This window comes from Bidens hawaiensis, unplaced genomic scaffold, assembly GCF_021521415.1.
Source record: "Bidens hawaiensis isolate Kalapana, Puna unplaced genomic scaffold, B.hawaiensis_p1.1 tig00017470_1, whole genome shotgun sequence".
NCBI classification, from domain to species: Eukaryota; Viridiplantae; Streptophyta; class Magnoliopsida; order Asterales; family Asteraceae; genus Bidens; species Bidens hawaiensis.
This window is the reverse complement of record NW_027492645.1, coordinates 188,104-213,710: the sequence shown is the minus strand read 5'-3', so window position 1 is coordinate 213,710 and position 25,607 is coordinate 188,104. Positions and strand designations below refer to the sequence as shown.

At 34.2% G+C, this 25,607-nt stretch overlaps 2 protein-coding genes, 1 non-coding gene and 1 pseudogene across 4 annotated transcripts; 1 reads left to right on the top strand and 3 right to left on the bottom strand.

Moving 5' to 3' along the window:
• Positions 1–1,736: 1,736 nt before the first annotated feature.
• LOC143554020 (RAN GTPase-activating protein 2-like) lies at positions 1,737–4,424 on the bottom strand. Its single transcript, XM_077043889.1, has 2 exons — positions 4,327–4,424; positions 1,737–3,571 (listed from the first exon to the last, which is right to left on the bottom strand). The coding sequence occupies exon 2, from the start codon at positions 3,559–3,561 to the stop codon at positions 1,939–1,941; it is 1,623 nt and encodes a 540-aa protein (XP_076900004.1). The 5' UTR covers positions 3,562–3,571; positions 4,327–4,424; the 3' UTR covers positions 1,737–1,938.
• Positions 4,425–17,142: 12,718 nt separating this feature from the next.
• TRNAS-UGA (transfer RNA serine (anticodon UGA)) lies at positions 17,143–17,225 on the top strand. The gene has a single exon. It is a non-coding gene; the product is annotated as a tRNA-Ser (tRNA).
• A 2,597-nt stretch (positions 17,226–19,822) lies between these two features.
• LOC143554012 (DAR GTPase 3, chloroplastic-like) lies at positions 19,823–22,701 on the bottom strand (annotated as a pseudogene). Its single transcript, XR_013138923.1, has 9 exons — positions 22,518–22,701; positions 21,865–22,007; positions 21,673–21,789; positions 21,441–21,584; positions 21,277–21,363; positions 21,087–21,202; positions 20,375–20,556; positions 20,191–20,248; positions 19,823–20,072 (listed from the first exon to the last, which is right to left on the bottom strand). The product of XR_013138923.1 is annotated as a DAR GTPase 3, chloroplastic-like (transcript).
• Positions 22,702–23,344: 643 nt separating this feature from the next.
• LOC143554011 (N-terminal acetyltransferase B complex catalytic subunit NAA20) lies at positions 23,345–25,607 on the bottom strand. Its single transcript, XM_077043880.1, has 6 exons — positions 25,504–25,607; positions 25,285–25,375; positions 24,331–24,463; positions 24,117–24,186; positions 23,746–23,806; positions 23,345–23,650 (listed from the first exon to the last, which is right to left on the bottom strand). Exons 1-6 carry the CDS (start codon positions 25,579–25,581, stop codon positions 23,559–23,561), a joined length of 525 nt encoding a protein of 174 aa, XP_076899995.1. The 5' UTR covers positions 25,582–25,607; the 3' UTR covers positions 23,345–23,558.

Here is a 25,607-nt window from a genome sequence, read left to right as displayed (position 1 = left end):
AACAACATAACCGAACTCTTTTCAACTAGAAAAAAGAAAAAAATACATTGTACAACGGTCGGTTATGATTATGGTTAAGCCCTATAACCGAACCAAGCACACCCCTAGTAAAAAGTATACTATCATTTGGGAGGGAGAGAGCACCAATCTATTGTAGAAACTTTGGAAAAATGTTTGCCCAAGTAGAATGTTGGAATTGATTTAAATGTCATGTAAACAATAATTTATTTTTAATTTTTCGAGCATAAGTAGCGTTCTATCAGATCTTATTGTTTAGCTTGAAGAACGCTTTAACATGAAGTGAGCTTTCATGAAGAAATGGGGCCATCTATGCAATAAGTTGCAAGTGTTCTTTGAACGTTACAAAGTAATAATGACAAACATGGTTAAAAAGTTAGGCTGCAAATTGAGCGAAACACAGAATACAACTTTTGTAATTAATTGGTTTGTTTGTGAGTGGTGCTCCTTTAAATCAATCCCAAGACAAGACCAGTACCAAATACAACCAATTATTTATTGTCACGTTTATGTAGAAGTGATATGCTCCTTGGTTGGTACTAAATATTAGTTGATATAAATGAAAATATATAATTCATTTTAATTGACTACGAGATTTGAACTCTCACTAATGGTGAGACGCCATTAGACTAGATGCCCTTTGGAATTTCATTTCATGGATATTTTTGTCTTGTGATAAAAGATTACGGTGACTTTCAGGACCGTTTCAGATCCGAGAAAGCATAAAGATAGGAACCAAGAATCGAACCAATAGATGGTTAGTTCTGGCATTTCACAGGCTGCTTGTCGGTATTTGGACTTTATTTGGCTTTAAGTCTTTGGTTCAAGAAATTCCTTGAAATTGAAATTAGAAATAGAATTTATTCCTACATGAATCATGTTTGGCTAAATATGTGAGAATTGATATGGACTGTAGAATTTCATAAATACTTCCACCCACCCATGGAAAGTTTTATTTACAATGGAGTCTGTAACAAATGATGATAAAACCCCTTACACAAACGATTTATAGGATAAAATTGGACCCCGTTGGCAAAACAAAAGCATAAGAAACTAAATCGAACAAAAATCATAAGAATTAATCTGTTTGGAACGTCATAGAACTCAAATTGAACCTTAAATCATCTCCAGTTACCAACCAAAATCACAAATGCATCATAAAAAATCTATTGGTTCCCAAAAACATCTTTTTATTAAAGGAGAGTCATCAAAACAAAAAACCAACAGCAGCAGGTCCCTTGATTTTAATCATAAAAAAATAATGAAAAAGTACAGGAAAAGTCTATCCCACAGTTGCAGGTAATTCGATTTTGATTATCATCACAAGTCATCACTATCAGTTTTTGGAAAGAAACTGATAGTTAATCACTTTGTTAATGAACACAATTTCAATAATTATCAGTTTGTGAAAACACAACCAACAATAATGAGATAATTTTCACAGCATGACAGTGATGATGATGATGATGATTAACATCAATTACATGCAACGGTATTTTTCAAATACAAAATCAAATGATGATTACTATCACAAGACCTGCCACAGTTCTTCCTTTCCACCATATGATTTTTTAAATTATTATTGTCAACTGATTAATCCATATGGCTTTATCCTTTATGATGAATTATTCGCTTTTTTAGTTATATAATCAATCTTATTAGCCGGGTCGAGAGATAGCTGTTCACTTCAAAAATACACACCAAAACATTTAAACAGCAACACAGTTTCAGATAATAAAACCTCAAATTAATTTTAAAAAACTACTCAAGTGCCAGAACATAGATAAATCCAAATGCAGAATACAAAACATCTCATACATCCTTATCTTAACCTACAAAAGGATGTATAACTGTCTTCTAGATATGCTAATTCAAAGAGATGTAAAACTAGATAAAAAGGTCATACCTAAAATGTGACCTCTATTCTTCCTGCTTAATTTCAAGCTCCTTGAGTTTGGATCCCAACTCATCACCATCACCATTCTCGTCAGCATCCTCGTCCTCATCATCATATTCTTCTCCTTCAGGGTCATTATCGTCCAAAGGCCCAAGCAAATCAGGCGAATCCTTGAAGATCTCCTTCACATCTTCAACACCTTCATCAGATATATAGTTACCATTAATATTCAACAACTTAAACCCTGGTTTACCAACAACAGTCTGAGCCAAAACCCTAGCTCCAGCCCTTCTGATCATATTGGTGCTCAAGTCAACTTCAGTCAACCTTGAAAAGTCTCCTTCAAGTGCCTTAGCAATCACTATAACTCCTTCATCCTTCAACTCATTCTCAGACAAAAGTATCTTAACTAAAGATTCTTTCCTTGCAGTAAAAAGATCAGCCAAACCAGAAGCCGCTTCTGCGGTAATGTCGTTTCCTGCAATTTCCACAACTTCAAGTAACTTAGCAGAATCTTTTAGAGCATTAGCAATAGCTAAAGTTCCTTCATTTTCCAAATTTAAGTAACTGAGGTAAATCTCAGTCAGATTAGCGAGTAGAGAAATAGTTTTACTCAAAGCAATCCCCGCCTCTACACCAAAGATATTATCACGAAGATCGAGTTTTTTCAAACCGGTGCATGTGGCGAGTGCTTCAGATAATGCAATTCCACCTTCAGAACCGACCCGAGTGGACGAACACCTAAAATCCTCCAAGATTGAGCACTTTTTCAAAAGTTGAGAAATTGCAATCGCCCCTTCATCTCCAGTCATGTTATTATGAAAATGAAGGATTTTTAGCTTTTTTGTGGAAGGAATTAACTCAACCACCGCCTTTGCAGCCTCCTCTGAGATACCATCGTTCAGCAAATACAACTCCTCAAGGTTACTTTGTGAACTTAAAAGCTTACTAAATGCCCGAACTCCTTTTTCACCCAACGCATTGTCTGAAAGGTTCAAATACCTCACGTCAGAACCTTCAAGAGCTGATGAAAACAAATTCATAACTTCAAGGGCCTCTTCTTCTGGTCTACCAGCAACAAAATCTGATAAGTCAACTTCTGTAAGTTGACCCTTTATAGAGGTCAAAATGGGAACAGCAATCTGGGCTGCATCCAACCCAAAGCTTCTATTGCTAAAACATATCCTTGTATACTTGTTTCCAAGCTCTTGTAGTGGTTTTAGCAGTTCTTTGGCTTCTTCTGCTTCAATGAAGGCCCGTATCCCTTTAGAAATGTCAAAAAATGTTTCGTGCAACGTTGTAGCGGATTCAAATACAGTTTCTTCCGGTTCTTCTTTTACTCTTGGACCTCTTTTCACAGCTTCAACCATGAGTGTACTGGATTCTTTAGCATAAAGTTGAACAGCAGAACCACCATCACCATCTGGCTCCTTCTCAAAGTGTTGGTTTGCAACTTCAAAGGCTGCAGCCTCAATTCGGTTAGCATCTTCTTCGGCTTCTTCCTTGCTCAAAAGTCCATACTTTCTGGATAAAATGGAAGGAGTGGTGAGGTTTTTGGTTATGCGTTCCACAAGTGTTTGTCTGGTTCTTTGGCTTGGAGGCCACAACTTAATCGAATGCAAACGGTTTTGTGTAGTTGAATCCATGTCAAAAACCCTGAAACAACAATATAATTCATATATATTTAGCTCAAAACTTCCAATTCAAAAGATAAGAAATCACAGTGTTTGAAGCAAAACCCTACATTAACAAAATGATTAGATTATGCTTATATCGGATAATCATTTTATACCAAATATCAGCACTCATTTTTCATATTTACGGTATCAATACCATATACTTTCTCGGTATTTTCAATTTTCCAGACACCGATCTATACCAAACCGAAAAAATCAGTACAATAGTCGGTATTCTGGTATATGATTCCACCCGTTCTTGGTATTGGTATTATTTGGACCGAACCGGTACAGTACCTATCTCAACCCTAAACATAAACCTAAACCTATTATACTTGATATATTATAGATCTTAACCTAAACAGTATACAAACTTTATATCCTGAACCTCTTAAATCTTTTAAGTCAAATCACTAAAATAAAAATAAAAATAAATAAATAGATGAATAATCAAACTCTATCAATAAAATAATAAACTTGCTGTAAGTAAAAACAACTGGAACTAAGCTTAAACCCTAACTCATTCGTACAAAACACGATTTGTGCATACTATTACCATACAAAATCTCAAATCAAGTCGTTACACAAGTTAATCTCATCTCAGTATTCTCAGATCTAGTTTATAAGATGAAAAACCCTAGATTTGATGAAAACGGATGGTTGAATTCACCGATTAAGCATGGAGGATGTTAATTTAGGTTAAAATGAAGGTGTAGCGGAAGTGAAAGAAGTTACCGGCGGTTGAGATGACGGCGGCAGTGGCGGAGGAGAACAAGGGTTTGCAGGGAGAGGTTATTATTATGATTATGATGATAACTGATAAGGAGGCGTGGGGTGAGTGGGCTCTGTCTGTCTGGGGTTTATTATTTATATTTATATTTATATTTATATTTATATTTATATTTATATTTATATTGCTTGTTTTTGAAATTGAAAACCACGAGCCAAACTTATTTCCCTCTCATTCTTTACAAACCAAATGTATTAGGGTTTTCTCAACAAGGCCTCATTTCGGTTCGGACTGTCTACAAATAAGCGATGTATACAGGGTGTCCCCTTAAAAGAGGTATTTAATAAAAGCGTATAGATATTTCTTTTTTGTTTTAGGTTTTTTATTATTAATTTTTTTTAAACAAGTCACTTTTTAATTCAAATGTCGTTATCAACAATCGGCTAGAATTCAATATTACAACCAAATAATATAATAAAACGATATTTATATAGATATATACAATCATACAACGAGTTCATACAAATAAAACAAAATGTAGAAATCTACCTAAGAGACACCAGCGTCGTCGTCGTCGTCGTCGCATCTAGCGCCTGACCGGCCAGCTACGTGGTCAAAATGGGGTGGTGGTAGTTATCCTCACCATGTTGGCAGGTGACCTCCCGCCAAACGAGCCAATCCACAAGCTTGCGAAGCTCTGAAACGTTCTGCGTCAGTCTGTCAATCTGGTCATGAGTCATGGCAGGCAAACAAACGTCGCGGTACGTATATGGAACGTGGTGCGACAGTGGAGGCTGATAACAACACGATAATTGAAAATGTTTAAAAGCTGATAAAACATTAACAGTACAATAATTAAGCGTTAATAATTACAAGTTTTTTTTTTAACTTTGTTAACAGCTTTGGTATTTGTACAATGAGCAATTTGAAGGACAAGTTCACTTGATAGAGATAAGCAATAGTCATGGTGTTTTCTTTGTATCGATTTTTCCTTTCCGTTCAAGTGCCTCATAAGTTTCATGAACATTAAATATTGCTCTGATTATACTCCTTTCATTTCTTGTTTCTTAGTCATTCTTTGTGTCTTCTTTTCTCCAATATTCTTAGATTGATTTTAGATATATTGACTTTTGCTTGTTGGTTTCGGATGATATATGATTTCATCTTTATAGTTTTGGATCAAATGTCAACCTTAATTTGATATCAGACAGTCTGACTGGCTCTATGATCAAATTTGATATCCATTTAACTTCGGATCAAATTAATATTCTTCCTTTTATTGTGACTAATTTGATATCAACTTCAATCATTTCGGATCAAATTACTCAGACTTCAGGTTTTTGAGTCACATAGCGGATCAAAACCTTACTTGTGAGAATAGTACACGGGTTTTCCAGTCGTAGAAAGAATCAAAACCAACTAGTCTAGTGCAACAATACATGTGCTTTTCAGTCGTTTATGACAAATCGAAACCATTTGTACCTAAAAAGTGTGTAAAGCATAATCAAGCATGGGTGTGAATTCATAGCATGTAACGTGTCATGTGCGACGTGAGCATCTAATATCATATGTTATTTCTCACAAATTTTATATTAATGGTACAAAATATTGTTGAGTGTCAACACTAACTAGCATGTAACCGTGCAATAGTTGACCACAACACTTATTTGATTGCAAAATCAACAAATATAACAATAAACTATATAGCTTATAATTCGAGACAGAAAAACTTTCCTGATGCATGCATAGCTTGTTTGTTGATGGGCCAGCCATTCAACACAAACTAAGTGGTGATGCGCGATTTCCCTGCAAAGATTGATGGGTGAATAGGAACCAACTTAAAGCCGCTGCTCATGTAAGACATTTCTTATTTTTTATAAGCGAAACTGAAGCTAGTGTTTCTATTTGAAAACATGATATTTCGTGCAGGGTACCGTGATTGCACTGCTAATTATGAGGGAGAGAAGACGACAAGAAACCCTATTGCATCCATTGTAAAAGAAGTTTCAGATGAAGAGAAACAGCCTTGATCATGAACGTGACATGGCATACGGCATACAGGTGAATAAAGACTAAAATGTAATTTAAACCAGCCAGCAGCACATTTGTATAAACTGTAGACTATAATAAGCAAATACATTTTGCTTCTGGTATCATATCGACCAATGCCTATAATCACTTGCAGAGTTAAGGTTGGCGGTTGGTAAAAACTAAAATGTAATTTAAACCAGCCAGCAGCACATTTGTATTTTCAAATCATATAACTAACTGTATTGATTAGGAGTTTAATTAAGAAAGCCAATAAACAAACACATTTTAATTATCAAACAAGTGGTAGGTGTGTATGCAAACTAGCTAATTCCTTGTTTCACAATTGTCCCTAGCCTCCTTTGTGCTGATCATCATCAATGGTGGTGTTGCGGTGCACCCGGTGTGGGAAATTAAGCCTAGTTGTAAGCCCGTACTTATCAACAGCTGCTACATCTTGAGCCGAAGCAGCGGACTTGGCTGACTTATAATGAGTCCCGAGGACCACCCGACAACCACGAGGATCAGTTATTTGAGCCTTGAACCTTTTCATCTTCTGGCCCAAGACCATGACCGCACGGGAGACACCGATATAGTCCCTGCCACCTTGTAACTCGTCTTCTATCTTTTTCATCTCATCCTTTTTCTCTTTGGGCAAGTTCACACCCCACAAATTCCTCTTCAATTCTGGCCGCCTCGATATCTTCTTCTTTTTGGCAATCGATGACGAAGAAGAAGACTTGTTCACACCCAACAACTTCTTACGTTCTTTCTTATTCTTCTCTTCTTCCGCATGATCATGATCATCCAAGTTCGGGTTAATCTGGGTTTCAAAAATTAAAAACTAACCCGCAACCCGACCCTATTAAGGTTCGAGTTTGTCGGGTTCAGGTTAACCAGGTTTCCGATTATTCAGATTACTCTATAATCTTTATTAAGGTTAAATTACAAATATTGAATGCTAATGTCACAAGATGCTTGCTATCAACTTGTGAATAAATTAACATTTGTGAATAAAATTTACATGTCTAGTCAACCTTGATTAGACCAAAGGCTTTTACATGTTATCTTATTTTTCTTTGACTGCTTCTGTAAGATGTACTAGCTAGTTAACAAACTGTTTCTTTCTTCATGTTCGATTTATACGTGTGCAATTTAGGAAAAAAAAAAAAAGGGTCTCAATAAACATACATGGAATATCATAATCATGTTGATCAATTAAAGTTTATAAAATTACAATTAAGATACACTACGATCCAAAACTTTCAATAAAACTTGCACATAATAACTATTAATTGGGTTAACATGAAACCCGATTTTTTTCAAAAACAAACCCGAAACCCGAGCCTAATAACAATACAGGTTAACCCAACTAACCCAATTACTACTTTTTGTATTTAACCCGACCCTAATTAGCTTGTTCGGGTTTGGGCCAGGTCAGGTTAATCGGGTTCGGGTATTTTGGACACCCCTAGAGGTAGGTAGGTCAATATTAACTAATATATAGTTAATATTTTTAACGACTAACGAATCCTTCACATGGGCTACCGGTTAAATTTATCATATCGAGATACATTCGCTTTCTAATATGAGGAAAACCCTAACCTAAGTCTGACGCCCGTGAGCATTCGCGTGAAGGCACGACGACAGTGCAGTGAGATAAAATCCATTCAGTTCAAGGATCCAACTAGTGAACGTCACATACTCATTTAGTCTCCCATCGTCATCATCTGCAGGAATCGAACTTGGACCACATGAACATCAAGTCTCTTCCTTACCACTCTACCATAAGCTCATTGACGATTAGTAATTAATCTACCTTACTAAGGTTTCATCCTCGAAATCGATTCGTAATCACAACATAAGTTTTAACTCAAGTATTCATCCCACAATTTTTCTTAGGTATAATATTTGGTTATAAAACTTGATGTTTGAACACATGTACCTTAAATCAATTCCTTTCAATTAGTTCGACATTTAAAGTAATTTTACACATACGTTTTAACATACGATATTCTAGCATATGATGAGTTGAATTAACATATTATAAAATGATTTTATCAAGGATTTATATGCGTAGAAAGTTAAATAAAAATAATCTTGCGATGTTACGATGAGATTCAAAAGTAGAAGGACCTTATGGCAATTTATTAAAAATCTCTTTGACTAGTCAAACATAGATATATGCATGTTTTGTGTGTGAGCCACTCAGCATCAACACCAGTATCACACAGGCAGCACCGCCACCAATATCGCAGGCATCACAACCACATTCATCATCTTGATCATTCTCAGCATGATCACCTTCATCATTATCCGCTTCATCTTCAACTTCATCAGCTTCTTTCATGTTGTAGTCTTTTTTATTGTCAATTTCGACCTCACCATCGCTCTCTGATGTTGGTTCTTCTCCATAATCTTGAACGGATTTTGATTATTTGCTGTGTTGTTGCTTCTCTTCGACTAGAGCCTTCATGACTTTGGTAGCCACTGTCAGGAAAAGGAACGGTGGAGGAGGATGTAGAGGTGAAGATTATTTAAAGTTGAATCTCTTGCGACTCATGGTAGCAGTGGTAGTGGAAATGGGGAAGAGCTGGTAAGGTGTTTGATTCAACATTGAATGCACTCAATAATATAACTTTAACATTTTTTTCTTTTCACTTTCGACGTCAACGTTGATCTCTGTTTCCGGTTCTTCTATATAATCTTGAACGGATTTTGATTGTTCGCTATGTTGTTGCTCAAGTCTTCGTAACTTTGGTAGCCTTTGTCAGGAGAAGGAACGGTGGAGGTGGAGGTTCCCTAAAGTTGAATCTCTTGAGGCTCATGGTAGAAGTGGAGTTATTGCAGTAAATGATAAATAAGCGGGGAGTAGAAATGAGGAAGAGGGGGTAAGGTGTTTGAATGAATATTGGATGTTTTGTATAATATACAGACACTTGAGGCAACATACTTTTCTTATGTTTATTGGTTCAATTTTGCATGTAGCTCCGTACGTACATGAAGGCTTTGTACCGAATAATATAACAACTTAACCTTTTTTTTCTTTTCACTTTCGACCTCACCGTTACTCTCTAATGTCGGTTCTTTTCCATAATCTTGAACGGATTTTGATTGTTCGTTGTGGTGTTGCTCTTCTTTGACCCAAGGGTTCTAGTTTTCGTGACTTTGGTAGCTTCTGTCAGGAAAAGGAACACTGGAGATGGTGGTGGAGGTTCCCTAAAGTTGAATCAAGAAAAATTATATTAGGTTAAATCGAGAAAAAAATATAGATTTATAACTATACACACACTTTGTAAAACGCCATAATAAAATCGAGTAGTTATATATATAATATAACTATACTATACACACACTTTGTAAAACGCCATAATAAAATCGAGTAGTTGTATATATAATATAACTATACTTGTTGGTCAGATTTACGAAATTAAGTAACAAATATTTTATAATAAATTAAAATAACTATACATATTATAGCTGTGTATGTTTGTATCTCGAAAACATAATACTCAACATAGTTTATTTTTGTAGAGAACTCCATATCTAATAACCGTAATATTTTAACCAATCATTTTAAATAAAGCTTTTATAACTAACTATAAGGAAAATCCTCTGTTCATGGAAACCCTTTAAAAAAATGACAAGTAACTTTTCTATAAATTTGAACATAAGTTTTACATTTATAATAACTTATATGTCCAATAGAGTTGATTTGTTCCTAGATAACATATATCAATAGATCTAAGTTTTAAAACCGTAACTTAAGTACATAATGTTATATCCATGTGCTTACAATATGTTTAAAGTTACCTTTTACTATATCAACTAATTTATTAGTCAGTTCTTGTCATTTTTATATTTGGATGAGCACTTATGACATAAACTCTTAACTGAAAGTATATAAATAAAAGATTAGGTTAGATCTGTGCTCACTATAAATGAGAAAGGTTTAGGAAGAAGCTAAAAAGAAGAGATCTTGAACTTGAACACTCCAATCCAACTCCTTGTAATTGCACAACCCTTCTTGGATTTGCTTACTCCTTTTTAGACTTGTTGATGCTATGTAGCCCCTTGTTATTAAGCTTGAAAGATAAGTAGTGTAGGTTCTAGTTGGTTTCGGATCTAAGGGACAAAGATAATTGGGTAAGTCTTTGGGTTAGGGGTGAGCACGGTTTGGTTTGGTTATTGGGTGAAACCCAAACCAAAACCGAAGCCATCGGTTATTTTATAATACTAACCAATCGGTTTTCGGTTATTTGGTTTTCGGTTATTTTCGGTTTTTTTATTGCATGTAGACATTGCAAAAAAAAATCACAAAAATAGAGTACCACATATATATTGAATTCAAAATACAAAAATAGGCGCGTGTTACTTGGAACCAAACAAATACAAAGTTTGTTGAGTAGTAGAATTTAAAATTAAACAAAATAAACAAAGTTTTTAATAAAAGAATACTAAAAGTTTGGCAGGAATCTTCGTTCATTATCTTAGTCATCTTCAAAGTGTTTAGACACAATCGTCATCATCTTCATAATCTTATCACTGTTAATGGTAGATTCTTTTGGTGTTTTGTTTCCGGTCATAACATCTAAAAAACGCGTACAATTGTATTAATATTTAAGTAGATATTGAAAAGTCAAAACACGTCGTAAATAAACATTATTACCAATTTCTATGTTCTCCAACTTTTCAATCAAAGTCTGTAATTGTTGACCATACACATTAGAATCTTGCAAATCCGGTGGTTCATACCGTGTCGGGTTAATCGGTTCGGTTCGGTTTTTTTCGGTTTTTTAAAAATGGATAACCAAACCTAAACCGAAAAATCGGTTTTTCAAAAAACTAAAAAATTAACCGTCGGTTAGTGCTTCGGTTCGGTTTTTTTCGGTTCGGTCTTTTCGGTTTGTTCGGTTTCGATTCGGTTAATTCGGTTTTCTGCTCACCCCTACTTTGGGTGTTGTTAAACCGAAGAAGTGATGAGGGTGAGTAGAGAGCTAGGGAGGGAGAGAGATGTGAGATAGTGGGGTTGGTTTGTTATTAAAAGTGTTTGGCTATAAGCCCTCTTATATAATTACTAACCAATTGTATGTATATGTATGTTATTTGGGTGCTTGTTGTAATCGATGAGGAGAGAGAGTGAGATATAAAAGAAAAGGACGGTTCAATCCATTTGTGGAAGAAATGTGTGTGTAGGTGAGAACCGATTTTTCAAAGAGTTAAGAGGTGGAATGGGTTTGATGCCATGCCTCTTTAGTGTAATATTTATAACGAGTACGGTCTTTTAGTACTGTTTACTTTTGATTCTTTCACAATTTAATGTGTATGTGGAGCTTTGATGGCATGCATAGTGAAACCTTGGGACATGGGTCCATAAATATCACATGGAACCGATTCCTAGAGGTTTAAGGTAGGTTAGGTTTGGTTCAGTTAATTAAATGTAAATCTTTAATTACTAGTTTTGAGTCATACACTTTGTTAGTTACTATTTTTGTTAAAAAAAATTTGTACAATTAACGCTTAACTTTGTCATTAAAATGTCCGTGCGTGTGAATTAAGAAGACATTAGATTAATGTTTTAGGTTTATCTAACTATACTATTAAAATAAAACATATTGTCCATATGGCACCATACTAGCCTGTCTACATTGCCACATAATTTATTTATTTTTTTCAAACCGTAACTTTTATAAACACAAACAACGACAACCCACCCGCGGGCTGCCTCCACAAGCCAGAAGCAAGCACAAACAACAAATAATTACATGAAATCAAAATTGCAACAATTTGACCAAGCTAGAGATCTAAACTTAGACCTATACTTATAACAAATTGAGAAAGCCACTAGCCTTTATATCTCTTATAATTTCAAACAAATTTATCTCCTTTCCTTCAAACACCTTTTCGTTTCTCGCATTCCAAAGTCTCCAAAGAGCAATTATGATTATCCCATGAAACAACTCCTTTTTATTAGCTTCAATATTGATGGACTTGTGGAGCTCTAAAAGATCTCTGACCGAGAAGCCGAAAATCAAGGAAATTTGTTTTATGGACGTGCCAAGTAAGTCATATAGAATGACATATTAAACTGTACAGTAATCAGGCCAGCTGACTTGTTTTATGGTAATTATTAAAGCAAATATATAGGAATGGCAACGGGGCGGGTTTGGGGCGGGTTTGGCTTAACCCGAAACCAAAAACCATCCCCGTACCCGCCCCATTACCCGTCGGGTTTAATTCGGGGATTCCCCGTTTGGTTTTTTGTACCCCCCCGACCCGCCCCGTCCCCGAACCCGAAAACCCGAAACCGATCCGACCCGACCCGAAATTGGTTCATCACATAACTGAACATTTATCGAAATAAACTTCTGCATCACACACATGAAAGCTGAAACAATGTGTTACAAAGGAAATAAAACCAAGTCTACATGGCCGAAAAATCATGCCAAATACACAAACTACAAACTTGCGACCAAATCTAAATACCAAATCAAACTCTTTCATGACCATCCGTTTCATAACACTTTGTAAAAAAATATATCAAAACTCTTAAAAGCAAGCCAGTACACATTCACACTACCGAAATAATATATCAAAACTCTTTCATGACCATCCGTTTCATGACCAGTACACATTCACACTACCGAAATAATATATCAAAACTCTTTCATGACCATCCGTTGCAAGGATCTGTATCTATACAAGTAATCCTACGTGCAAGGAGATATAATTGATCGTTGTTATAAAGTTATCTCTACATTACACAATGATATCAGTTACAAAACTAGTGCTAGGCAATGTAACTATGAAGTTTATCTTGATCCAGATCCAGTCCAGTGGCTGTAGCTTTATCCTGCATTGTAGCTAACACAGAATTGTTATTAAAAACTTCCATCATGAGTTGTTATTGATGTAATTCCTCAATTGAAGTTAAGGATCTTTGTACAATTTCTAACGGTTGTTTCTCTTAAATAAAAAATGAATCTGACAAAGTATTTTCAGGCTTTAAATGATTTATGACACTGGTTTCTCTGCTTTCTCAAGTTTAAACAAGAAGGCAGAAGAATTAAAGGAACTCAATGGGGGTAAGGGCCAAGTTCAAATCTCTTGCTTCTGTTCTGAAGCACAGGGTGATTGTGAGGAAGTTACTGAATTAGTGAATTTAACCCCAAGGAAGTTCTTACCACTCATAGCCTCGGTTAAACGATATACTGAATTAGTGAATTTAACCCCAAGGAAGTTCTTACAAAATCAAAGTGTGAAAATCAGATCAGATCTAACAAGTTGATGCATAAAACAGATCTAACAGACCATACATGACATTATCGTTATATGCAGACTAAAGTTCCTGGTGTCAAATCAGATCTAACAAGTTGGGGTGGGCTATAAACAAAATCAGATCTAACAATTGCAATTACAAAATCAAAGTGTGAAAATCAGATCTACCTCCGTCCGAAGAACAGATCAGAGCTGGATTCAGGGCCGCGTCGGCCGGAGAGAAGTCGGCCGGAGAGCTGGATTGCCGGAGAGCTGGATTCACGGCCACGTCGGCCGGAGAGAAGTGGGCCGGAGAGCTGGATTGCCGGAGAGCTGGATTCACGGCCGCGTCGGCCGGAGAGAAGTGTGAATCACACAATCAGGGGCGGCGAGGCAATATGCAGATATGAAATTGAAACTGGATGTAGGTTTTTAATATATATATATATATATTATTTATATTTATATTTATATATATTATATCGGGGCGGGTCGGGGCGGGGGTACCTGAACCCAAACCCGAACCCAAACCCGAAACAATCCCCGAAACAATCTCCGAAACCCGACCCGAAACCGAAAAAACAAAACCCGACCCGACCCGAAATAAGCCGGTTTTCGGGTTTCCCCGTCGGATTCGGGGATTTTTGCCATCCCTACAAATATATAATATTCAATATTTTTAGATAATTCCTTGTTTTATTTTCGTATATATTAGTCATGATTTTGCTGACTTGTTTTTTAAAGGAAAATTGGATTTTAATAATCTCAACTTTCTGTTATTGGCCGATAATAATCTCAACTTAGTTTATTTCCACCAGTGGTCCCAAATTAAAAAAAAAATTGGCTATCAATGGTCCCCCGTTCATAAAAACCCAACGGCGTTAAGTTTTTTTCCGAATTACAAACTGACTTTTTAGGGCTTTTGATCGGAAGAAAGATACGAGTCGATTGATGTAAAACATAGCTCGAAACGATACTCTAAACCGCTTAATTTTTGTTAATTTGAAGTTCAAACACCCGATTTGAAGTACTAATCAAGTCATTTGAAGCATCATTTCGAGCTAAGTTTTACGTTAATCGACTCGTATCCTCCATCTGATCAAAAGCCCTAAAAAATCAGTTTGAAATTCGAAAAAAACTTTGCCGTTAGGTTTTTTCTAACGGAAGACCATTGAGAGCCAACTTTTTTAAATTTGGGTCCACTAGTGGGAATAAACTAAGTTGGGATTATTATCGGCCAATAACAGAAAATTGGGATATTAAAATCCAATTTTCCTTTTTTAAATCAAGTATTAAGTTTTTTTTTTATTTCAAATAAAGTCTGTCATCCGTTAATTTTTAAGTTTTGTTAAATACACAGGGAATCAAATTCAAGCTAACATTTTCAAGTAGTAGATTTTTCGATTTCAAAGGTTCATTTAGTTTTTAAGTTTTGCAAGCGTTATACGATGTTTTAAGAAATATAGATATTTGAAGATGTAATTTTATTAAAAAAAGTTATTAACTTGGATGGTTTATAATAAAAATGCACATCTAAATGGTATATTTAATATCATTTTATGGTTTAAAGTTATCAATAGTAGATTTTTAGTGTTAATGACAAATGATAAAATATGAATATTTATTTTGTATACTAATAATTAAAAAAAATTATATTACTTGCAAATTGTTAGGTTTTGAACTTATAAAATTTATATTTTCTCAAGGTTAACCTTATAATTATAAGTTTAAATATTATTAATTTCAAGGTTACAAATTATAAGTTTAAATGTTAAATTTACCTAACAAATTTATTTTCTGCCCGTGTGTTACACGGGCCACTATCCTACTTATATATATTTAGTATATATATATATATAAATGGTAGGGATAATTTAAAAACCTTGTTGAGTTTTAAGAGCTTTAAAAACTTTATTCTTAACAACACATTTAATTAAATATGTTAGATTATGTGGTTGAGATTAGATCTGATTAAAAAGTTAAGTATGAGAGAGAATAAAGATGTACAATGATTACACTAATTTAAACGTCCGTTACACCTATATAAAAAGTTAATTCGGTGCGTAAAAAATGTTGTAAATTTTCCTACGTACATGTAACCTATGTATATTACATATATGTAAACCAATTCAAAAAAATGTTACTTTTAGTTCTTTCGAGTTCTTAAAACTCAAAGTGGTTTTCAAAAGAAACCAATTATATATATATATATATGATCAGGATCATGTGAGAACTTTTTGGGAACTGAGAACTATGAGAACCATTTTGGGCCACAAAAAAACCCAAAAATAAAAAAAATCATAAAACAAAAAAAACACAAAAATAAAAAAAGTAAAAAAACCAAAGTTCTTATTTATCACCCCGGTTTTCAAAAAAAAATTCTCGGTTTAGCTAAATTATACATATATGTATAACATGTACATATATGTACACACATATTTTTTTCCTATGCACATATGTATATTTTAATGTAAATGATAATGTACATATGTGTACATTACGTAACTAGAGATTAAATGAAAGTACACATATGTGTATAGGTATAATACGAATTAAAAAGAAAAAAAAATTGGTTTTTTTATTATACATATATGTATAATATGTACACACATGTTTTTTCCTATACACATATGTATAATTTAAGGTAAATAATAATGTACATATGTGTACATTACGTAAATAGAGATTAAATGAAAGTATACATATGTGTATAGGTATTATACGAATTAAAAAGAAAAAAAAATTCGGTTTTTTTTATGAAACCGGAATGAAATATAAGAATTTTGGTTTTTTACTTTTTTAAAATTTTTCGTTTTTTGTTTGTTTTATAATTTTTTAAATATTTTTTAGAGGGTTTTTTAGTGGTCCAAAATGGTTCTCAAAGTTTTCAATTTGCCAATGGTTCTCTTATGATCCTTACCCTATATATATATATGTGTGTGTGTGTGTGTGTGAGAGAGAGAGAGAGAGAGAACCATGTGAAAACCATTTTAAGATTGAGAACTTTTAAACCATTTTGGACCACAAAAAAACTCTTTTTAAGAAAAATAAAAAAGAATATAAAACAAAAAAAATGCGAAAATAAAAAAGAAAAAAAACCAAAAATTTTTATCTTTCATCCTGTTTTCATAAAATAAATTAAAAAAGTATCGGTTTAGCAAAATTATACATACTAGTACACGGCCTGCGCGTTGTAGCAGGATTGTTGATACACGTTAACATGTGCGCCGTAATGGAGCGTTGATATAATATCATTAAAGTTTGTATGCACATTATGATTGGTATGGTTTTAATAAAATTTATACCGAAACGTTATGTAGAAATAAGTAGGTATATATGCAAACTTAAGTTGTCGTGAAGAAAAATAAATATATTATATATCACTCATGTGTCTCATTTGGTGAGCTTAGTGTTAACTAAAATTTTATATCGAATCGTACGTAAAAACATTGACGCACACCCGAGATCTTTGATAGTGGCGATATCCACTCATATGGCCATGTTCTATTCGAAGGAATACAATAAAATTGTATTCTGGAGAGATGGCTGAGTGGTTGAAAGCCCCGGTCTTGAAAACCTGTATAGTTTACTATCGAGGGTTCGAATCCCTCTCTCTCCTCTTTTGCTTGTTGAATATATTTTTTATTTATTGGATTGATTGTGAGAAAACATAAAATATATTATATTAACCATGATCTGTGTCGCATAAAACTTGTACAGAAATGTAAATATTGTACAGAAATGTAAATATAAAGAAGTGCATCGCAATGGTTATTCGGAATTTAAGAAACATAATAATTTAAATATAAAATATGTCAAATACTAATTATAGAAAGAAATAATGCAAAAATAAAACATAAAAATGAATTAAAATCAATATGTATATGAAGAGATATAAACTAATATTAAAATCAAAGTTAAAAATGAATTAACTTGTAACTAACTACTTTGAAAATTGAGATGTTATATACACATGTAATAAATTAATTGGCTACTCTCATGAATAGTAAACTATGTGAGACAACTAACACATGCTTTTTAATATATATATATTATATGTATAATATGTATTATTTAATTTTATACATGTTATTGTTTATACACACATGTACAATTAAGATAAATGATAATGTACATATGTGTACATTATGTAAATGGAGATTAAATAAAAATATGCATATGTGTATAATTAAGGTTTTTTTTAATGAAACTGAGATTAAAAATAAAATTTTTTGTTTTTTATACTTTTTTAACATTTTTGTTTATTTTTTGTTTCATAATTTTTTTAAATATTTTTAAGGGGTTTTTTTTGTGGTTTAAAATGGTTCTTAAAGTTCTTAATTTTAAAAAGTTCTCTTAGGGCCCTCACCATATATATGTGTGTGTGTTGTGGGGGGAGGATATTTTGCGAACTAGCTGAGTTATAAGAACTTTAAGAACTAAAATACGAGCCACAAATTTAATTAAATGTGTAAGTGATTTGTGGTTGTAAAATTGAGATAAGAAAGAGAAAAATAATATTTTACAGTGAAATGGTATTTAGGCAAAATAACATTTAACTCATCATGTCATGTATCTAATTACTTTGTTTTTTTTTAATTCTTTTATCTTTTCTATTATAAAAGAAAACATTTTTTCAATAATAAAAAGATAGCATATATTTGAAGAAAATAAAAGGACTAAATTATTAGTAATTTCTTTTAGCTTTTTAAAAGAAACAGTTATTTTATCATTAGAAAAATGCACCTACTCGTATTAAAAAAATTAAAAAAAGAATCAAAACAAAACAATTTTTGCACTTTATTTAAAGAATCCTTTTTCCCTATTTTATAAAAATATATCTTAGAAAGTTTTTTTTATTACAAATAAACCTCATGTAACTTTATGCATTCAAATTAATAAAAATGGTGATGCAAATATTATAACTGCACATATTATACATGTGTGGTATCCTATTACATAAATTACGAATGAACCTTATGTAACTTTATACGTTGTCCTCGTTCCACCAAAAAAAAGCTCGAAATAAGTCGAAACCAAAAAAATTGACGAAAACGAAACCAAAACCGAACCCATCCCATGCGAAAACTTGTGTCGGCTCGAAACCTGTTCCGAGCCAAAAACCTGAACCAAACTCGTTCCAATCCAAAACCCGTTTTGTGCCGAAACCTATACAACATGAACCTGCCACATTTCCTTAGGACACTAACCCACATCGACCTATTTCTTTAAATTTGTCGACCCATTTTGACCCGAAAATAACAAAGTTGAATTTTCAAATCAACCCAATTGACCCATTTGAAATGATTTGAGTCAAAATTGCCACCCATGCGCATGTTATGTGAATCAAGCTTCTTATTTTTTGTTTATTTATATAACCATGAGAGCCAATCATCTAAAGCTTATGACCCACCAACACTTTGCTAACCAATGAGAACATGTAACACACAGCTTGTGATAGTAAGCCGGTTCGAGATGGTAATCTCCCAATTGATATACCCTTTGAACGGGTTAGACTCCAAGAAACATTAGAGAGAAAGAGACAACAAAACTTTGCTAATTTTCTTCTTACTTTAATACGTAACTCAATGATAAAGCCCTTAAATAGGCATACAAAGATGCAAAACATTAATGTTGTGTTCCCAAGTTTCATTAAAGGAAGGATACGGAAAGAAACAAGGAAAGAAAATGTGTGTTCCCGAGTTTCATTAAAGAAAAGAAAAGAAAGGAAAGGAAAAGAAAGATAAGGCAAATAAAGGGTAAAATGGGTGATTTTGTTTTCTTTCCAAATTGAAAAGAATTGAATGGAAAGGAAAAGAAAGGAGTTAAGGAAGTGAAAATGAAAAGAAAAGAAATGAAACGATTCCTTTCCTTTCTCTCCTTAGTTTAACTCAGGAACACAGCGTAAAGGTGCAGATGCAACTAATTACGAGAACATGTATACCCACTAACATAATAAACTAACCACTAACATGACTTAAAAACAAAACAAATAAAACACATTAATAATAATAAGCGTGCCTAGTTCATGGCTAACTTAGACACGTATCAGTTTGCATGGGCAGGCGACCCTCCAGAGCTTAACGGCACATAAAAATGGAAGCTGGATTTGAGCACGTACAAATCAAGCTACTTGCATAGCCATATAAGCATTCCAGCTAAAGTAACAAACGAATCGGTAAAAATTTACTAGAAATAAAGCTATGGTCCAAGAAAGGTACCACTAACAAACGATATTGAGTTTTAACAGCCTCATAATTTCTTACATTTTCCTTTTTGAGTATATTTCTATAAATAACTAAATCCTAATACTATACATTCACATGATTATGTAGCACGAGAGTGCACGGGTGGTCTCTCGAGTGCAATCATACCTAATCTCCCTTTTCTAAAGTCTGACAAGACCCGAAAGGCGGCTTGATGTTCATCTCCATTGAACAACTGGACAGCAAGCTTGTGGACAAATCTGTGCATCAGAAACATGCATTACATGATAGCATCAAATTATATAACAGATGGATATTACTACATATAGAAAGCTGTGTTGTTTGACCTCAAAAGTCAAAGGGTGAAAAGAAACGTACGTTTTACCACATTGACCGTCAGTATCAATCTTATAACGCTCCCATAGAATATTGTTATCTACCACAAACACAAATAATATTAAGATTGCCAAAAGGGTACATATGAAGAAAAGGGTACTTTCAGAAAGACATGAAATTTATCCTGACAACTTACTAGTCTGCATTTTATTTAAACTATGCTTACTTGCTGTTGGAAGCTTTGAGAGCATTTGTACGAGAACGCCTGCAACATCAGTAACATCATATGACCTCTCACCAATGTCATCACATATCGCAAGCTTTATGGCTGCAGTTTGGTCGCTCATCCTCATTGGGATTATTCAAGGTGAATCTAGCAACTCTAGATCGTTTCCAAAACGAACCCACCTTTTACCAACATCATGAAACAAAATAACAAATTAAAATTTCTCTAAAAATAAAATAAGGGAAAATTCCCAAAATAGCCCCTTTTAGAGAGAGAAGTCCCATTTTAGCCTTTTTTTCCTCAAAATCTTTTATAATTTGGACTTGCAAGACGCTTTGGGAAAAGATAAAAATAAAGAGGGAGCAGGCCAAATTTCGAAAGAAAGTCAGGTAAAATACGAGATTTGGGGAAATATTGCCGTGCAAGTCCAAATTATTTTGTAATCTTGGAGCAAAAGTCCATATTTTTCCAAATCTTTTTTATTCAAAAAACCGTCTTGAGAGACTGTTTTTTTATGTTTCCTACCTTTCCCGTCCATATTTTCAAATTCTTGTAAAATATATTTTTTACAATTATACCCCTTAACCACCCCCACCTTGAACCACCACCATCACGTCGGCCCCACCCCATCACCACCACCGAACCACCACCACCCCATCAGACATGGCCATTTCAACCCATTTGCCCAAATATTAAAAGAAAAGTAACCTACTTTAATACTCGTGTTACCCCTGGTCTCGGAGCTGCAGGACACATACGCCGCTTTAGTAAACGATTGATTAAAGATGACTTTCCAACATTTGGATAACCAACTATTCCAGCCCGCACCTGTTACACATTGTATCATAAAAGTAATAATAATGTATTTGTAACTTGTTATTTAACACATAAATATTACTCACTGGACGAGGAAGCAGCCCCCGTGCTCTGCGTTTCATATTAACTCCTGCAGCTACTGATTTTGCTAATCTTCCTAACTTCATGGTTCCCTGCATTATTAATAACAGATTCATTAACTCCTTTTATGTTATTGTTTTTTATAGTTAAAAGGAAATTGCTAAAATACCATCCCGAGTTGTCCATTGGAGAAGACAACTTTTATTCCTTGCCTGCCATAATAATCAGCCCAAGCGTTCCTATCTGCAGCTGATATCATATCTTCTCTATTCAACACCAAGATTCTCTTTCTATTACCGAGCCATGAATCCGTCTAATTGTCCACATAAGCTTAAAAGCATAAATATTTGGAATCAACAGCAGATAACATCAATGAGGCTTTTTTACATAAAAAATTTTACCTGTGGATGACTTGTGGACATTGGGATCCTGGCATCTCTCACTTCAATGACAACATCCATTAATTTCAGTTGTTCCTTGAGTTCTCTTTCTGTTTTTGCAATGTGACCGGGGTACCACTGAAGAATATAATTAAAAATATTAATTATTCATTAAAATAAACTCTGAAGGGAAACCTTTGAGCTTAAGAGTACCTGAACCGGACGCAGTGTCTTTGTCCAGTGGTAAAGATCAGTCTCAAGATCGGCCCAATCATACTCTTCTTCAAAAGCGTCATTTGCATTACTAGAATTCGTGTTACCATTCCATACCAGCTTGCAGTTTTCCCACCAACAATCTGCAGTTATTAGATGGCTAAATGCTATAATGAGTCTCTTACATAGTGGTAGTGTGAAAGATTTTAGCAAAATTAGAACTGTAATAATCACTAGAAACAAATTCATATGATCATATCAACTTCTCTTCTTGAACATGATGTCAAATTCCTTCGCATATAAGCACATTTGTGGCATCAAAGCGAATTGAAATTAATTATTCCTACACGAACTACATTCGGTTATTCCTCACTTTCTGTCACTATACTCTAAAACAACCAAACAAGTCAAGTGGCTGATATTTATGTTAGGCGGCAATGCGAACACACAAACAAGCATTCGAACACATAGCACAAATTAAAATGACACGATAGCTTTAACGTGGTGGTTTGATCGGCCTACATCCATCGACTGCAACTAAGGTTATTTCATTAAGCTCAAACGAATATTACAGTATCACGAATCCTAGCAATTTACACCGGGTTCAATTAAGTAAGTAATTAAGGGAAAGACGGAGGACTGAGTTTGTATACCTGAATAGTAGGTGGAGACGACGGAGTTGGGGCGGCAGATGCGGTGGCAAATACTGTTAACGGCGGCCTCTTTTGGTGTTGAAAAACAGGTGGTGAGATTGAAGGTTTATTGAGAAATACACCAGTGAGGTGAATAATAGCCATTGCTACCGAGTGGCTGCCGTTAATTACAAGCAGCAGCTTGGTGTGTGAGAACTGAGGACACTTGATTCAGCCACCGGAATATTTAATCTTCTTCACATACAAAAAATCTGCACTTTTTTCTTACTACTACAAAAAAAAAAATTACAAATTTATTTGTTTTTTTGTTTGACAAGATTTAACTAGATATTAAAACAAAACAAAAAAGAATAAAAGATATGACTCGTTGTTAGAGGGGGCGGATCCCAACTTTTGAGCCCTCATGAGCGATAACCGGTAAAGGGGGTATTTGGGGTGGCGCCCTATGTTTTTCATGGCTTGGTCTAACACCGGTCGGTGGTGGGGATGTGGCTTAATAGCACTGGTTTAATGTTAGCACTTAGCTCAACACATAGCATGATAGAATGAAATATTTGAGGTTTATACTAACCAAAAAATTTAGATATTGGAACCATTATAGATGAGAGATCCATGTATCCTGTAGCTATATTAATGTTGTTATGTTGAGGTAACCATAAAAATATGTAACTAAAAATTTATGACTTTCGTGAATTGAATTATTTTGGGGGAAAAAAAGCTTATATTATACATGTTTGTCGAATTCGGTTTGGAAAAATGATATTAGCATACGTTTGCACATACACTGATACACATCAAAACCAGCACGCAAACGAACCCAAGAACTTAAATCAATCTCAACAACACTACTGCATTCAAATCAATTAACTTCCATCCAAGGATACTTAAGTGTGTTTAGTACCAAATAGCTCTAATACAAAGTCAATAAATACATTGAAAAAAAACTCAACATCTTCTTGTGTTCTGGTTTACCTAAACGAGCACTGTATCCAAAACTCGCAATAACCATACCATCAAACTTGGTTGTTCTAGCAAGCAGACCTAATCATACTCCAGTTCATCAGGTGTAACCGGCCTCTTGAGTGGTATTATTGACTTCTTATCCACATCCCGAGATAAAGCTTTTCTCATATCTGAATTTTCAGAACAAAAATGATGTAGTAAATATTATGTTTGTCAAAGAGTTGATGCGCAAAAGACAACAAAACAACATTCAAGACGGCTTTACCTAAACCATCCTCCTCCCCAGAATAGTAACGTAATACACGTCTATAGATGACATAATCAAGCTGCAAGATAAAGGTTGAAACAATCAGTCGATATACTCACATGCTAATATGCTATTAATCTGCCTATACTTGCGGTGCACACACATGTGCCATGCTACTAATATTATTCTTTGTTTAAAATGTTAATAGACCATCTTCAAGCAATATGACAACTCCTGATAATGTACCATTCATTAACAGGTCAAAATTAATCATATTTAATCTATGTTTGTTTTTGTATATGTGAGTCGGTGAGTGTTCGTGTGTTTGCATGTGGGAGAGATGCATCCATATATAGAGGGAGTGAAGGTAAGTGACTATCAAGCGTTACCTTTTCATACATCTTTATAGCAGGTGTATTTGATGCTCTTACAAAAAGGTCCACAAAGTATGCTTTATCACTGTAGGAAAAAACACAAAACAGAAAGAACTCAGATGAATGACGAACTGTGATGCTAGTCGGTCGATTACTGTTATGCATTATAAAATATAAACAAAGCAGATATAAATCCATGAAAGCATGTTAATAAACAACCGCAACTTACATTTTGTCACTGATGTCTTCAAGCAGGTTCATTAGTTTCTTTGCCAACTGCTGCCTGCGGAACTCAGGAGCTACGGTGACAGCTGTCACGTGACCATGCCATGACTCACCTTGCCCTTCAACTTTACCCATAACTGCAGCCAAAGTAAAAAACTTTAAGTTCATATTCACTTGCAATGTCCCACAATTATTAAACAGAATAAAAAACGTAATCGCATAGTCAAAACTAATAAACACCTAAGATACCACACCAGCAACCTCAAAAAAACTTAATCGATTGAGGCTGATTTGGTTTTCTGTCAAGGTTCTACTAATATTGTCACCGATTCTAGTAATGCAGCTATAGAGTTTTCCCTTGGGGCTTGTCATTGGGTGGCCTAGTTCGATAGTTTCTGTGTTTGTATATCTTTATTTTTCTTTCAACAAAGTTTACCAGGGTAGTTTCATTTAGCCAAAAAAAATTACAATAAAGTAACATTTTCTATAATAAAATAATAATTTATATCACACAAATAAAGTGATACAAAAAAATGATATATCCAGTAGGGGCGTGCAAAGCCAGTTCGGTTCGGTACTTCGGTTATGGGGCTTAACCTAATCATTAACAATCGGTAATGAGTCGGTTTTGGGTAAGTTCGGTTAATTGCCCGATGTATTTTTATGTTCTTTTTACCTTTATTCTTGAAATTAATCTGGTTATGGTTTTCCAAACTCAATTATGAAGTTTCGAAGCTAAAATATATGTTATGGACAGTTGCAGCGTAAGCTGGAAATAAAGGTATGAAAGATGGAACAAAAGTCACATCAAGTTCCACACTTGGTTACCATAATAATACTAGAAAGATGAAACAAAACTCTAACAAAAAAATCCCCAAAATAAGCCCTAATATCAAACACAAATTAAACAAAACAGAAGTAGTATTATTATTATGAAGTAAAAGGATGAAGCAATTACTGTATCCCATGACTCTGTTTCCAGGAGCTTCAGCAACATGAAAGTAATCAGGCCAGCGTGCCAAGTAAGTCATATAGAATGACATATTAAACTGTACATTAATCAAAATCAGAATCCACAATAAATTAATAATCATAAACCTCTATTGTAAATATTAGCCTAGCCCTAAATAAATCATGTGAGGTTCAATTTTATTATTATCTTTGATTAAATGCTTACAGTTTCTGTGAGATGGTCCAGATTGACGGAAGAGAAGCGTAGAAGATCATCGCAACAAAACCTTCGGATTGTTGTCATCTCTAGTCTGATAATCGGATATCGGT